Consider the following 17,117-nt stretch of genomic DNA (forward strand, 5'->3'; position numbering starts at 1 on the left):
TCTGGAGTGGGAACACTTTAAAACCTCCCGTAGAGAATTAGAGAGCGAAGACGGTGTCCCACTCCAGGCAAACGGCGACAGGTGGTGACGGCTGGGCCGTCGTCTCACGCCGGAGACGCGGCAGGTGATGGTGACGTACAGAATGGTAACGTCCAGAACTCCATGAACAATGAACACAGATACAGAGTCCAGAACACAGAACGACCCGACCAGGACTGGAGGGGAGTCTGCAACCTAAGTACTCTCCAGCAGATTGCAAACTCCCAACAGGTGCGTGAGGGTAGCGGAACAGAATCTCCAAGGGTGGGGGCTGGTGAAGAGTAGGAGGCAGGCAAAAGTTCTCACAAGGGTGGGGGCTGGTGAAGAGTAGGAGGCAGGGAAGAGCTCAGGGAACAGGCGAATCCTCACAGTGTTTGCTGCTTGTTTTTGGTGTCCACACTGTTGCTGTTCCACGTCCTTGTTCATGCTCTGGTCTCCTGTAGTAAGTTTCCTAGTGTTTAATTGTTTGTTCCACCATTCTTTGTTTTCGTGTAAAGTTCGTCTCGTTTGTTAGGGTTTTATTTGTAGTCAGTTTGTTCATATTTTCCTTGCCTGCCTTGCAGTGTTTTTTGTTTGTGCCTTTGGGACTTGCTCTCATTTATGAGACTATTCTTTGTTTTTGTAGTTTGCCCTCTGCCGGCCATTTTGCTGTGCCCTCTTTTTGTTGTGCTCTAAGTAAAGCATTATACTTTGACATTCACCCCTGGCTCCGTGTCTCGCTATTACCCATTGCCTCTTCTCCTCGTCCTGTTTGCATTTGGGTCCTCCGCCAACACACCAATCCCTAACAGTAATCCTGTAGTTCCTTCATACCAGTCCATCGTGTATTATTCCACAATGTTTCCTAATCAGCGTGTCCCTTTTTGAATTAAATTTCAAATTGTTTGTCTATAACGTGTGTATTGTAAATCATAGTGTTAATTATTCCAAATTCTGGTTATAGTTTTATACTTCTTGGATCACCGTGGCCCTTCATGTCCCTTTCTCGTGTCCCTTTGTCGTTCTTCATAGTTGATCTGCTTTGAATCGGTTCAGGTCCCCTCTTTTCCTCCTCCCATCCTCCTCTCCTCGTCTCTCGGTTCTGGTCCACCTGTGCGCCCTCTCCATCTTAGGCCTCTCTCCTTCCCCTCCCGGCACCTTCCATCCTCTCCGCGCCGTGTCCCCTGCCGCCTCCTGCCCGTTGTTGGGACCTGGTTCCTTTCTTTTTCTGAATTTTCTTTATTTCTATATAGCTCCGACGCTTCATTGCCACCTCCGTTGGATTTTCCGCATTGCTCCTAATCCAATCTGCGTGGTGGCGTGGTTAGCCTCTATGTTAGCTTGTAAGCTAGTTTGTATGTTAGCCTGTAGCTTCTCTGCACTGACATTCAGCGTCCCGCTAGCTTGTTCTACCTGTTGCATCATTGCCTCGTGTTGAGTCTTTTCCATCTGTGTATTTACTTCATCTGAGGTTGCTTTTCTTTCATTTGTCCTCGTGGTCATTCTTCCTTCTTTCTTTTGTCCTCGAATCTTCACTTTCTATTTCGTTTTGAATTGTTTTACTTCCTTTTTTTGATATTCATTGACTGGGAGCTCTTTCTTTTTTTTATCTACTTTTTCTCCCCATTTTTAAATTTTTCTCCCATCCCAATTTCATATTATCCAATTCTACCCTCCCCTGTCTCGAACGTTGTTAGACCATGCCTCCCACTGGTCGGCTGCAATGTGGACGAAGCCTTGCATCACATGTCCCCTCCAGTACACGAGGAGGCAGCCGTCGCATCTTTTCACCTGTACAACGCGATCTCTCAGCGGCGAGGAGTAACGCGTGGGAGGCTCACGCTGCCCCCGTTGCGTCCTGATTCTGCTGTACAGGTTCACCAACCGACCTGTAGGAGTCGCTGTCCACAACGTCCGATCCCCACCCACCGGCTTTCCCACCCCCTAATACTGACAATTGTATTAGTATGAACGACCAGCCAAGCCGGAAGCAACGCAGAGAGCTGGGCTCGAACCCTGGATCTCCTGAGTTAGTGGCGAGCGCCTTGCCCACTGCACCACTTAGCTGCCCCGACTGGGAGCTCTTTCATCTGGCTGCTCAAAAGAACATCGCAAACCGGAAGTCCAGAATGGGTCATTTTCAAAGGCATTTCAGTTCCACTGTGGTTGCTGTTTGTGTAGCGAAAGCCAACTATAGGCTATTGGTTCTCAAACCTTTTCATGTCAAGGACCCCCCAACACATAATAGGTCCTATCTATCAGGTGTGATCTAGTCCAGAATTCTATAACTGTATTGAACATATAGGCATGGATGATAGGCATGGATGATAGGTGTAATGTTTGTGGTGCACAATAATGAAAAGATGGTTGTTTTGTATCAGAGCGTTTACTCAGTGTAGTTCCAGGTCACATTACACAACACAACTGCCAACCATCAAACCCTCTCGCCACCTAGGCTACTGCCTGTGACGTGATGACGTCACTGCGTAGTACAGTAGTTTGGATTACTACAATAGGCATGGATGAACCCTATGCTCGGAATAGTCATTCTTATCATTATCTCGTTGGACGAACCTGCATGGATAAAATATTTGTGAAATTAAGCTATTACTAATGTTGCTGGGGACCCCCTGGAAACCCCTCGAGGACCCATGGGGGTCCCCGGACCCCACTTTGAGAGCCACTGCTGTAGGTTATTGCAGACATCTTTGCTGTTGAGTCCTATACGTGGTATGTCTCGGGTGTTTAATAGCTGTTTGCTGTATGGGGATTACAACTTCTTCCACGGAGAGATACGCAGGGTGGTGTTATCCTGTAGTATGTCTGTCTGTCTGCTGGATCTTATCATGGAACATATGTTTCTTCTTTATACAGTGTCTTACTCAAGTTTCTTTATTAGTTGTCATACAGAAGTACAGAATACTTTTATATAAAATGCTTCTTTCTGTTAGGCTCCGGAGACTGTGCTAGACAAGTATCTTATGCACTATTTCTTTTATGAGTTGAGAGGTGCAATAATGCCCTGTTTTTATTTTTCTCTCTAGGTTGCACAGCAGATATCATGAACTGGCTCCGCATCTTGTACCAATGGACTACACCAAGGAGCCTGATTGTAAACTGCCGTTAGCCCTCATAGTCAACATGCCAGAGCTAAAGGTGACAACAAGATCCGTTTTTTCAGCTACTCAAACTGTTTAAATGCATTGAAGGAACGCGCCAACATTATGGGAAATGCGCTTACAGTCTTCTCCAGAGTCAGACAAGAAGATGGATACTAATTTCCTCTCTGTGCGTTCAGTAGAAAGCTATCCGGTTGCAAGCTAGCCTAGCTAAGCACAAATGAATGGAATCGGATATGGACCACTAGCTTATCTTAAAACTCAGGGAGAGGTGTTTTTGGCCAACAGCTACTGTAGGCTAGCTGGTCGGTATCCGCTTCCATTAATTTGTGCTAAGCTAGGCTACTGTAGCTTGCAGCTTTCTACTGAACACAGAGGAAATTCCTTTAATCCTTTCACTGATCTTTGTCTTTTACTGTATGCACACTTTTGTATGCTCTTATGTACACATAGATTACAATATAATGTTATATGTAGCTGTATTACATCAACAGTGCAAATCATTTATCCTCTGAGCAAAAATACCTTATTTTTTTTAATACACACAAATGACAAAAATAAATAAAACAAATAATAAACAGGGCAGGTAGAGGCAGAAACTGTGTGTGTGTGTGTTGTGTGTGTGTGTCTGTGTGTATGCATAGATTATTGTAGTCAATACATAGGAAAAAGTTACAAAACAACAATTAAATGGTTATTTAAGCATCTCTGTAACATTTTATAGAGGAACAGTTTTTCGCCAGGTGGGTAAAACCATTCCATAATTTGGTTCCCCAGAAATCTTGTAGAAAACGGACCTCTGCACAGGGGCTTTGGCCCAACCCTCAACTGGAATACAACTGCTGTTGCCACCATATGTGCATTTATATCTAAAGCGGGTTCAGTCTAGCTGTGTTCAGTCTACTTCAGTCTAGTTCAATCTAGCTGTGTTCAGTCTAGTTCAGTCTAGCTGTGTTCATTCTAGTTCAGTCTAGTTCAGTCTAGCTGTGTTCAGTCTACTTCAGTCTAGCTGTGTTCAGTCTAGTTCAGTCTAGCTGTGTTCAGTCTAGTTCAGTCTAACTGTGTTCAGTCTAGTTCAGTCTAGCTGTGTTCAGTCTAGCTGTGTTCAGTCTAGTTCAGTCTAACTGTGTTCAGTCTAGTTCAGTCTAGCTGTGTTCAGTCTAGTTCAGTCTAACTGTGTTCAGTCTAGTTCAGTCTAACTGTGTTCAGTCTAACTGTGTTCAGTCTAGCTGTGTTCAGTCTAGCTGTGTTCAGTCTAGTTCAGTCTAACTGTTCAGTCTAGTTCAGTCTAGCTGTGTTCAGTCTAGTTCAGTCTAACTGTGTTCAGTCTAGTTCAGTCTAGCTGTGTTCAGTCTAACTGTGTTCAGTCTCGTTCAGTCTAACTGTGTTCAGTCTAACTGTGTTCAGTCTCGTTCAGTCTAACTGTGTTCAGTCTCGTTCAGTCTAGTTCAGTCTCGTTCAGTCTAGTTCAGTCTAGCTGTGTTCAGTCTAGTTCAGTCTAACTGTGTTCAGTCTAGTTCAGTCTAGTTCAGTCTAGTTCAGTCTAACTGTGTTCAGTCTAGTTCAGTCTAGTTCAGTCTAACTGTGTTCAGTCTAGTTCAGTCTAGCTGTGTTCAGTCTAGTTCAGTCTAACTGTGTTCAGTCTAGTTCAGTCTAGCTGTGTTCAGTCTAGCTGTGTTCAGTCTAGTTCAGTCTAGCTATGTTCAGTCTAGCTGTGTTCAGTCTAGTTCAGTCTAGCTGTGTTCAGTCTAGCTGTGTTCAGTCTAGTTCAGTCTAGCTATGTTCAGTCTAGCTGTGTTCAGTCTAGTTCAGTCTAGCTGTGTTCAGTCTAGTTCAGTCTAGCTGTGTTCAGTCTAGCTGTGTTCAGTCTAGTTCAGTCTAACTGTGTTCAGTCTAGTTCAGTCTAACTGTGTTCAGTCTAGTTCAGTCTAGCTGTGTTCAGTCTAGTTATGTTCAGTCTAGCTGTGTTCAGTCTAGTTCAGTCTAGCTGTGTTCAGTCTAGTTCAGTCTAACTGTGTTCAGTCTAGTTCAGTCTAGCTGTGTTCAGTTTAGTTATGTTCAGTCTAGCTGTGTTCAGTCTAGTTCAGTCTAACTGTGTTCAGTCTAGTTCAGTCTAGCTATGTTCAGTCTAGCTGTGTTCAGTCTAGCTATGTTCAGTCTAGCTGTGTTCAGTCTAGTTCAGTCTAGCTGTGTTCAGTCTAGCTGTGTTCAGTCTAGTTCAGTCTAACTGTGTTCAGTCTAGCTGTGTTCAGTCTAGCTGTGTTCAGTCTAGCTGTGTTCAGTTTAGCTATGTTCAGTCTAGCTGTGTTCAGTCTAGCTATGTTCAGTCTAGCTATGTTCAGTCTAGTTCAGTCTAACTGTGTTCAGTCTAGCTGTGTTCAGTCTAGCTATGTTCAGTCTAGCTGTGTTCAGTCTAGCTATGTTCAGTCTAGCTATGTTCAGTCTAGTTCAGTCTAGCTATGTTCAGTCTAGCTGTGTTCAGTCTAGCTGTGTTCAGTCTAGCTGTGTTCAGTCTAGCTATGTTCAGTCTAGCTATGTTCAGTCTAGTTCAGTCTAGCTATGTTCAGTCTAGCTGTGTTCAGTCTAGCTGTGTTCAGTCTAGCTGTATTCAGTCTAGTTCAGTCTAACTGTGTTCAGTCTAGTTCAGTCTAACTGTGTTCAGTCTAGCTGTGTTCAGTCTAGTTCAGTCTAGCTGTGTTCAGTCTAGTTCAGTCTAGTTCAGTCTAACTGTGTTCAGTCTAGCTGTGTTCACTCTAGCGGTGTTAAGTCTAGTTCAGTCTAGCTATGTTCAGTCTAGCTGTGTTAAGTCTAGTTCAGTCTAGCTATGTTCAGTCTAGTTCAGTCTAGCTGTGTTCAGTCTAGTTCAATCTAGCTGTGTTCAGTCTAGCTGTGTTCAGTCTAGCTGTGTTCAGTCTAGTTCAGTCTAGCTGTGTTCAGTCTAGCTGTGTTTAGTCTAGTTCAGTCTAAGCCTCAACACACTGCCTGTCCTTGTTGGTCTAACCTAGCTAACAGTAACTGTGAGGGAGTGTTTGAACTGTGGCTTCCGCTGTTCACGTGGGGCTTCTAATCTAATAGACTAGGCAGAATTTCAGAAAATGTGCTTGTATAAAGTGCTGAAGGCATTTCGTGTTTATTTTTGGTACACAACATTTCTAGGGGTATTAAGGGGTGCTGAATCCAAATCTGCTGTATACCAAGCTCAAAAATGTCAAATAAGGCCTCAAAATTGAGAAATCCAACATGGCCGCCAGCACCAGGCCCTCTCTCCACAAAAACAGGTGCTAAACCCACAGTTTTTATTCTACTGACATGAAAGTTTGCACAGAACATCTGCACCTATGGAGGAAGAAAGTAGGAATATAGCTGGGGTGCAACCATGAGTAACAAGGGTGGTTTTGACTGTCTAACTGTAATCTTTGTATAGGTGAGGATACAAAAAATGACATTTCTTCAGTGTTTGCAGGAATACTACAGCAATTTGGTAATAACTGTACAGTGTTCGACACCAACATTAGAATCCTCCAAGTCTTAGCTTTCTTCAGGTACCAAGTTTATGCAAGTAGCTCTTATAAATCTGGATATATAAGCATTTTAATATAAGCATGCTGTTTTAGGCGAATTTTCTAAAAATAAATGGTGGGGCTTAATGAGTTAAGTGTGACTACACAAGGTACAAACCTGAATCAAATGTGCTTTTGTAAGTTTTCTTACATACATCAACAAGGACGTAGTCACACCGGATATTCAAGAATCCATACTTGGCGCAGAACACCTTGGACAGGCACAACTGAACATGTTTGTGGACAAACGTTTGTGTGAACCTCCAGATAGTGACCAGCACCTGAACCTGAAATCACCCATTCGAAAGAACAAAGCCAAAGACATTTGCCTCTTTGTATGAAGTTGTGCAACTTTCCAAGAACAAGCAAAACACCATCAAAGTGGACAGGCAGATTCTACAAATGCTCATCACAGCTTACAGAGCAGGTCGTAAGGTAGACCTTGACAATATCCTCCAGCATGAGCTCATGCCCATCTCGCCATCTCTGGCCACAACTAACGGGAGTCTACATTCCACCAACAAGTCTGTGTTCGCAAATATACTGACGAAACAAGTTAAAACCCCTGCAGATCTTACCCTTCAGGGACCCAGCTGCCTGGTCATTGATGGCCAAGCTCTGGTAATGGCACTCGGAAAGCCACCTGACACTACAACATTTGGTGACTATTAGGCTTGGGCGGTATCCTTTTTTTCACACCGGCAAACCTTTATGATATAATACCCCGGTGCACGGTATTTGACGGTATGACTTTCATTTTCATCAGCGGGGGGGGGGGGGGGGGGGGGGCCGTTGTTACCAAGTAAACAAATCATCGTCAGCTCTCAGAATGGTAGTCCCGCACCGGTAGAAGCCTGCACCGTTTTAGCGTTAGCATCTAGCCATGGCAGACTATTTGATTCCTTAAGGGCTAGAAATTGCCTGGGTTTTGGTGATATGCTCCCGAAATGCTCCCGTTGTTTGGCTACTTCTATGTGCAGTGAAAACTACTCTAATGCTTTATAACCTAGTCATTGATTTTAGTTCAGGGTAATCTAAGATTAGCCGCAGAGCTAACGCTAGTTAACGTGAGCTAACGCTAGTTATTCAAGCTCAGTAGCTCGTCACAGACTGAGATAAACAGCTGACAGCGGATAGTACAGGACGGTACAAATACAATAAAAAGGCGGGTGGGGGCTGTTGTGTAAACCTTGTACTATTTAGTTCACATATAATAAGAGATGGATTATTTGCTTGCTCCACCAGTTGCTCCACAACAACACACCAACTCTCGTCACAGCGCTTTATGGTATTTTCACAGCACTGTCGCAACATTACCGTAAAACGTGAACACCGCTGTGACCCACTCGCTCCACTAGAGCGGTCTCGCCCTCTGCTGGCGCGTGTGTGCACTACACTCCGTGTGTGCACTACACTCAAAACTCTGTTTCACTGTTATAGAAACTGAAGCGCATCTGTGATTTTGACGGTGACGGACGGTATTGAAAATCAATACCGTCGGTATTTCTAAATACCCCGGTATACCTTAATATGGTATTTTTTGTGAATTATGTGAATATGTACTGTTGGACTGTGGTGATTCCATGTACGAATAAATAAATGATGATGATGATGATGATGATGATGATGATGATGATACCTTAATACCGTCATACCGCCCAAGCCTAGTGACTATGCCAACAAGTTCACTGACACCGTGTTGAAGATGGGAGCAAAATACCAGAGAGTAGATGTCGTCTACTTCCTTAGGTGCTTAAGGAAGTTCAACGTGAGTCAGAAGATCCTCAAGAACTTCCACTCATGCACAATAGAAAGCATCCTGACTGGCAATATCACCTCCTGGTTTGGGAACTTGGGCACTGCACAAGACCGCAGCAGACTACAGAGAGTGGCCCGTTCAGCCGAACGCACAATTGAATTGATCCAAGACATTTACAACAAGCGGTGCATGGGCAAGGCTAAGAGAATAATCAAAGACTCCAGCCACTCAAACAACTGCCTCTTTGATCTGCTGCGGTCAGGCAAGCGATACCGGAGTCTCATGGCAAGCACAGAGAGACTCAGAAGGAGCTTCTATCCCCAGACCATCAGGATGCTCAATGAATGAACAATAAACAATAAGCAAACCATCAACACACCCACAGCGCACATACACTCACTTAAATAAACAACACACTGTAGCACCCACTTTACCACTTTAGACACACTTTACACTTTATATTTATATTATTGGTAAGGAAATTGCACATCATTCTCATTCCTTATTGCACCTCACCACTACAAGGTGGCACCACAAGCTAAGCTATACTTCACCATTCTTGTACCAGCTGTACTGTATATATAGATACACTGAACAATTTTGTTGTTTACACTTGTTTACGTACTTGACTTTCTATTTTATACTTATTATACTTATATCTTGTTATTATCTAGCACACTCTCAGGAGCAACACAGAAAGAAACATTTCATGCAAAGTATTCTGTATGACAACTAATAAAGAAACTTGAACATTCACTTATATTGATATGGTAAAATAATATTTTTATTTTATTATATTATATTATAATCTATTCTATTCAGGAAAAGTGGCATTGGATGAATCATGCAACTGCAAGACACCTGCAACACCTGCCTGAATACGATTGATGACTGACAATAAATTACTGTACCTAAGCTACTGTACGCATATTAAGGACTATCTAATTTGCATAAATGGCATGTTGATTAAAGAAATTCAAGAGAAAAGAGTTTGATGAATAAATCCATGGCCTGGGATCATTCTGCTTTTCTTTCTTATTTGGTTGATGAGTTATGCATCAATAACGACCACCGTTTCTGCTATAAATATGAGTTTCAAGCAACATTTTCATAACTGATCTAAAATCAGGATATGATTTTAAATTCCTCATGTATGCAAACATATAAAAACATATTTCATTCATGTTTCTACCTTGTTTAGTCAAAAAGATATGCACTTAAATAGATTTCAGCCTGGCGCTGGCGGCCATGTTGGATTTCTCAATTTTGAGGCCTTATTTGACATTTTTGAGCTTGGTATACAGCAGATTTGGATTCAGCACCCCTTAATACCCCTAGAAATGTTGTGTACCAAAAATAAACACGAAATGCCTTCAGGGTTATGATTTTCTGAAAATTGACCCTGTCTATAATTAGCCTTTTCCTTTTATAGGACAGACATAGGTTTTTAATTGTCACCGGCCTGTTCAGTTTGTACGACACAGCGTTTTCCAGTGGGCTTGCTTTAACGTGCCATGAAGGACTCATTCTAAATCCTGTTCTCGGTTCCGCGTTTAATCCTGGTATAAAAAAAAATATAATAATCAAGTTATGTAACTTTTTTTTGTATCCACTTTTTCTCCCCATTTTCTATTTTCCTCCCATCCCAATTTCGTGTTTCCAATTCTTCCCTCCCCTGTCTTGAACGTTGCTAGACTATGCCTCCCACTGGTCGTCTGTAGTGAGGATAGAAGCCTTGCATCACGTGTCCCCTCCGGTACACGAGGAGGCAGCCTGTCACATCTTTTCACCGCAGCAGCTCGAACTCGAAGAGTAACGCGAGGGAGGCTCACGCTGCCCCCGATACTTCCTGTTTCCGCTGCACCGGCGTCACCAAACCGACCTGTAGGAGTCGCTGTCCACAATGTCCAATCCCCACCCACCGGCTTTCCCACCCTCTAACACTGCCAATTGTGTTAGTATGATGGCCGGACAAGCCGGTAGCAACGTCGAGAGCTGGGCTCGATACCAGCATTTCCTGCGTTAGTGGCGAGCGCCTTGCCCACTGCGCCACTCAGCCGCCCAAGTTATGTAAGTGCTGCTCTCACACAACAGCACTTGCATTTATCGCCGTTTCAGTCCCAATGGACCGACTCAAAACTAGGGTTGGGCATCGTTTGGATTTGAACGATTCCGGTTCCGATTACGATTCTCCATATCGATTCCTGTTCTGAACGATTCTCGATTCCGATTCTTTGAGGTGCAGGTCACAGCTTATTTTGCAGGAGAATTTTTTTTATTTTTTTTATTTTAAATTTTTTTCATACTATTCACATTTTCAGTTGACTTGATACAGTTTAATTTGGTTGCTGTACTGTAACTAGGGTATTAATTAACAACGTTTTTTTTTTTTTTTTTTTTTTTTTTTTTTAGAATCGAAATGCAGATATGTTCCAGAACCGGAAGTTAGGAACCGGTTCCTAATTAGAACCGGTTTTCGGTGCCCAACCCTACTCAAAACCCTGCCCTCTTTCCTCGATCCTCCAATCACAACAGAAGGAAGAAACAGTCATGATCGTAGGATAGAGAAAAGAGGGGGCGGGGCTTGAGATTTCAACTGGAACATCACGGCCCACGAGCGGCACACTGGGTCTTTCTTCAAGGTCTGTTTTCATTCCAACTCGCCTGTATTTCAGGATGTTGCGAATACATTGGTGCCGTGAGCCTAAAAAGCTGATATTAGAAAGGATATTAATAATATACAGTATGTTGCACTGCTGCAGTCCAGGTGAATTTAGCTCACCACTCCATGAACCAGCCTATTTTACATGGAGTGCCAGGTTAGGAGCCGAGCACCAGCTCTTATCGTGTGTCCTTTCAGGAGACATAATTGGCCCCCGCCTAAAAAACTGTCACATGGTCACAGGCTGTAGAGAGGAGGAGTGGGAAAGTGGAGACCACTCAGGGCCAGGATTGATGAAAGCCCAGACAGAACCCCATTCTCCCAAAGTCCTTGACAGCTTCATAACCATAAATCCACTCCTCTTCTGGCCTATAGGCATCCGTGTTAATTAGCTGTGTTGTGTAGACTGGGGGTGATGCACTAGATGTCTCAAAGGCCTGTTTCACTAGATGTCTCAAATGCCTGTTTACACTAGATGTATCAAAGGCCTGTTTACACTAGATGTCTCAAAGGCCTGTTTACACTAGATGTATCAAAGGCCTGTTTACACTAGATGTCTCAAAGGCCTGTTTACACTAGATGTCTCAAAGGCCTGTTTACACTAGATGTATCAAAGGCCTGTTTACACTAGATGTCTCAAAGGCCTGTTTACACTAGATGTATCAAAGGCCTGTTTACACTAGATGTATCAAAGGCCTGTTTACACTAGATGTATCAAAGGCCTGTTTACACTAGATGTATCAAAGGCCTGTTTACACTAGATGTATCAAAGGCCTGTTTACACTAGATGTCTCAAAGGCCTGTTTACACTAGATGTCTCAAAGGCCTGTTTACACTAGATGTCTCAAAGGCCTTTTTACATGGTTCAGACTGACTGAGTTACAGAAATAACCAGCAACGCACGGAACGGTCCTTTAGTTGTGTTTATTTGGATATATGCATTTCAGCTATAAGCTTTCCTCTGTGTTCTCTGCTCGTTTCAAACAACATTTAAAAAAGGACAGTTTATTGTTTATTGGGATGCCCATTAGCTGTCACCTAGGCCAACAGCTATTCTTCCTGTGGTCCACATAGAACAAAACAAAAACATACATATATACATATACCTATATTTCCAAAGATTTAACACTAAGTCAAACACAAATAAAGAGAGAATAATGGAAACTTTCAAATAAAAAGTGGCATTAAGAAATACACACACACACACACACACACACACACACACACACACACACACACACACACACACACACACACACACACACACACACACACACACACACACACACACACACACAATCAAGACTCAAGAATCGAACAAAAAATTAAGAAATATTAAATAATGGACACTAATAAACTATTGAAGAAGTTATAGTTGTGTGCTCTCTCTAAGTCAATCTGACTCTGGACCAGGTATCCATTTATGTTCATGTTTTTATCTGGCCGAGTGTTTATTGTTGATGAAATATTTGGCACCGTGCCGAGGACAGGAGTTATAGAAAAGTTGTTTGTAGGTATGGAGTAGGTAAGATCTCTAGTGGTTTGTAGGTATGGAGTAGGTAAGATCTCTAGTGGTTTGTAGGTATGGAGTAGGTAAGATCTCTAGTGGTTTGTAGGTATGGAGTAGATTAGATCTCTAGTGGTTTGTAGGTATGGAGTAGGTAAGATCTCTAGTGGTTTGTAGGTATGGAGTAGGTAAGATCTCTAGTGGTTTGTAGGTATGGAGTAGGTAAGATCTCTAGTGGTTTGTAGGTATGGAGTAGATTAGATCTCTAGTGGTTTGTAGGTATGGAGTAGGTAAGATCTCTAGTGGTTTGTAGGTATGGAGTAGGTAAGATCTCTAGTGGTTTGTAGGTATGGAGTAGGTAAGATCTCTGGTGGTTTGTAGGTATGGAGTAGGTAAGATCTCTAGTGGTTTGTAGGTATAGAGTAGGTAAGATCTCTGGTGGTTTGTAGGTATGGAGTAGGTAAGATCTCTAGTGGTTTGTAGGTATGGAGTAGGTAAGATCTCTGGTGGTTTGTAGGTATGGAGTAGGTAAGATCTCTGGTGGTTTGTAGGTATGGAGTAGGTAAGATCTCTGGTGGTTTGTAGGTATGGAGTAGGTAAGATCTCTAGTGGTTTGTAGGTATGGAGTAGGTAAGATCTCTAGTGGTTTGTAGGTATGGAGTAGGTAAGATCTCTAGTGGTTTGTAGGTATGGAGTAGGTAAGATATCTAGTGGTTTGTAGGTATCGAGTAGGTAAGATCTCTAGTGGTTTGTAGGTATGGAGTAGGTAAGATCTCTAGTGGTTTGTAGGTATGGAGTAGGTAAGATCTCTAGTGGTTTGTAGGTATGGAGTAGGTAAGATCTCTAGTGGTTTGTATTGTAGGTATGGAATAGGTAAGATATCTAGTTGTTGACCTCGCTCCTCCGTGGTCATTAAGGTGTGTTGAGTCAGCCATTGCCTGGGTTATAAACCTCTAGCAGCAGCTGTGTGTGTGAGTGTGCTAGTGGAGGACATATTGGCATCATCGTAGCAGGAAATAGATCTTTAATAAACAGTGTGCTCAGCAGAACAACATCCAACACACACATAAATGTTTTTATATATTGCAACGCAGCATATCTTTTGGAACAGGCTATAGCCTGTAAACACAGAACGGTCATAAAGTTTTGTCTTTCGTTTTTCCCTGTACTCTAGTCTAGACACTTTTATTCATCACCAGGGTCACAGTAATCTTATTACAAAAAAAAGTTATATTTATTGTAAAATGCAGATATTTTCAGATATTTAGAAGGTAAACATGTTCTTTGTGAGATTATGGACACTAATGTAATTGTTACATTGTTTATACCATGTGTTGGCATGTTTCTAGATGATAGATACTGACATTATTAAAAACACAGTCAATTTACAATAAAATAAATGTGGAGTGAATTGTCTGTTTAGCTTCATATCCCAAGATCATTTTGGAGTCAAAGTAATCTAAAAGTAGTTTAAAGTAATCATATTACGTTACTGTGTCTGTGTGGATTCCAATTCCAATGGATTACGTAGCTGTTTGCTATTTTGGTAATCTGTCATTTGTAATGGATTACATTCTGAAAGTAACCTTCCCAACCCTGCACAGTATCACCTCTTAGAGTAATTGACCTATCTCAAACCCCGCCCATGGGAAGCGGAAGCAAATGTGATTGGAGGATCATAAAAAGAGGGCAGGGCTTGAGATAGGTAAATTCTTTGACAACTCCCCCCGTCAAAACACAATTATACAACAATTATACAATTATTTATAAAAATAAATAAACCTCTTGATTCTTGATATCTGAAAAACAACTCTCTCCTCTCCGAGCAGGAGAACCCGTTCCGGAACAGGATAGTAGAGTCCTTCTCGGAGGACGGCATGGGGAATCTCAGCTTCAATGACTTTGTGGACATGTTCTCTGTCCTCAGTGAAATGGCCCCCAGAGAGCTGAAGGCTATATACGCATTCAAAATCTACGGTAAAAAGATGGACCTCTCAGACAAATCTCCTTGGTTATTCTCCCCTACTTTGGATCAGAGAAAATGAGTATAGATAATATGACCGTGTTCATCCTTTTTGGTTATAGATTTCAATGTGGATAACTTCCTGTGCAAGGAGGATTTGGAGAAGACTCTGAACAGGCTGACAAAGGAGGAACTGACTCCTGAGGAGGTGACTCTGGTGTGTGAGAAGTCCATCGAGGAGTCCGACCTGGATGGGGACAACAAGCTCTCCTTCGCAGACTTTGAGAATATGATAACCAGGGCTCCCGACTTCTTAAGGTACTCTTAACACTGCGTTACAAATAATGTGTCATAGGAATGCTTGGAAACAGTATACTGGTATTGGATATAGTGAGCTTATACCGGGCTAATATATATGACATCATCATCATCATCATCATCATCATCATCATCATCATCATCATCATCATCATCATCAAAAGAGTTTTTCCTGAATCCTAAAAAGAAATCCAATACTTTCATGTGAAATAATGTCAGAAATCAGTACAAAGCCATTTTCACACATTGAAGGAATACATGATTCATATCATGTTTGTTATCATGTAGGTGAAAGCCATGCTGTTTAAAAAGACATGATTCATATCACATGTTTGTTATCATGTAGGCAAAAGCCATGCTGTTTAAAAAGACATGATTCATATCACATGTTTGTTATCATGTAGGTGAAAGCCATACTGTTTAAAACAGGCAATACGCTGTGCAGTTACCCCTCATGTTACCGCAGTGTAGGCTGTTTCCCTGGTTACAAGTTCAGCCTCCTGACTGCTCTTCATCATTTTAGTGGCACTCTGCTCCCATCACTGCCGCACCGAGCCACCACTGTGCCCCTCATTTACATGCAAACGGCCCACTCCGACTGATTCACCTGCTAGCCTACACCCCCGGGAAATTAATGAACACCTATGATATGTGATTCTGTATGTTAACACAAATACCACCACATTTATGGGTTTGTACGTTCGTCTACAGGACAACGATGGCACTCTGGACGAGATGCTGTGTGGGATGCTGCTGTTTCAATGCTAATCTCTTACACCCCGTTTTGTCTTCACTGCAGTACTTTCCACATACGAATTTGAGCACGCTCCATGGGAAGGTCCTGCGGTCCGTTTGAATGGTGGGGAGATCTTGGACTCTGCAGGTCACGCTCCAAAACCGACTCCCAGACCCAGGATCTGAGCCCCAGGATCTGACCCCCAGCACAGTGCCTGTCTACCACCACCCATCGCCCCTCGTCCCGCATCTTCTCTGGCCTCTTTGTCAAGTCTGGTCAGCTTGGAACTATAAGACTGGATACGACTGGATTCTCAGGATTCTGGATCTCTTTATATGGACTCCTTTGTTTTCTTCTTTTAGGGAAACACAAATTGTTACACATTTTAATTCATGCATCTAGTAGGGTCTGACCTAGGTTGGTCAGACTTTTGGGGACAAACGGCAAATTTTTCTACATTTATTCTTATTTTTTATTTATAGTTTTTAATGTTTTTTTCAACACTACGCAGTGCAGACATCAATACAAAGACACAACAAAACGAAAACAGTAAGAAAACAACCCCCTTAAAAGGACATTGTATTGAATAAATACAATGAGAGTAATGGAGGCATGGGAAGGACATATTTGCAGTATAAACAAAACTTAAATAATAACAAACAAGAAAAAAAAATTGGGGGGAAAAATGGAAACCGGTATATTTTTTACAATGGTACCCGTCTCAAATCCTGCCCTCTTTTCTTGATCCTCCAATCACAACTGTCGCCTCTGAGAAGCAACGGTTGCGATTGGAGGATCGAGAAAAGAGGGCGGGGCTTGAGATAGGTCAATGAGATGGAGGACGAGAGAGTTAGAGGTGAGGCAAACTTCGACCGGGGCCCTTAATGTGAGATTCCCCCAATTATTCCACTCCTGCAGGTAAAGGTCCACGTTATTCATGAGTCTGTAAAACAGGTTTTCCAGCGCAGCCTGAAGACCGGGTTGACGGCAACGAGGGAGGTCTTCCATTCAACCACGATTAGTTTGCGACCTGACATGAGGAGCTGTTTGAACTTGCTTCCTCTGAGGGGCTTAGACTACTAAGAAGAGAAGGATTGTCTAAAACAATCGGAAAACCGGAAGAGAGACAGGATATGTTCAATGTAAGCAATGGTTCCTTCCCAGAAGGGCCCAGAACATGTGCATCAGGGTGCTCTCTCCCCCCTGGCCTTTCCAGCAGTCAGGGTCCTTATCCCTTAGGTCAGCCCTGTGTCATTTTGATGAGTGTCCAGTAGACTCTGTTCAGGATCTTAAATTGAATCCTTAATATCAGGTTCCACTCTCCTTCTGCGAATGATGTACCCAAGGTCAGACTCCCACGCCACTTTTAAGCTTCCATTGCCATGTGTATATTGTGATCGAAAGGTGCTGTCAATGGTGTACCAGGGAGGAGCTCGTTCTGGGGGTAAGGACCGGTGTACCAGGGAGGAGCTCTG

At 42.7% G+C, this 17,117-nt stretch overlaps 1 protein-coding gene across 2 annotated transcripts in view; it reads left to right on the top strand.

Moving 5' to 3' along the window:
* Positions 1–15,727, top strand: part of cib2 (calcium and integrin binding family member 2) — a gene marked incomplete at both ends in the record, with an annotated part of 33,557 nt that extends 17,830 nt beyond the window's left edge. The window contains 4 exons of one of the 2 annotated variants that reach the window (XM_084334835.1): positions 3,063–3,174; positions 14,455–14,602; positions 14,711–14,906; positions 15,706–15,727. In XM_084334835.1, coding sequence (XP_084190961.1) covers positions 3,063–3,174; positions 14,455–14,602; positions 14,711–14,906; positions 15,706–15,727 — 478 coding nt within the window. The remainder of the gene's footprint in view (positions 1–3,062; positions 3,175–14,454; positions 14,603–14,710; positions 14,907–15,705) is intronic. The other variant, XM_084334836.1, reaches the window with a different exon arrangement.
* Between the last annotated feature and the right edge of the window lie 1,390 nt (positions 15,728–17,117).

Source organism: Notolepis coatsorum, assembly GCF_963971535.1.
Source record: "Notolepis coatsorum genome assembly, chromosome: 18".
Classification (NCBI taxonomy): domain Eukaryota; kingdom Metazoa; phylum Chordata; class Actinopteri; order Aulopiformes; family Paralepididae; genus Notolepis; species Notolepis coatsorum.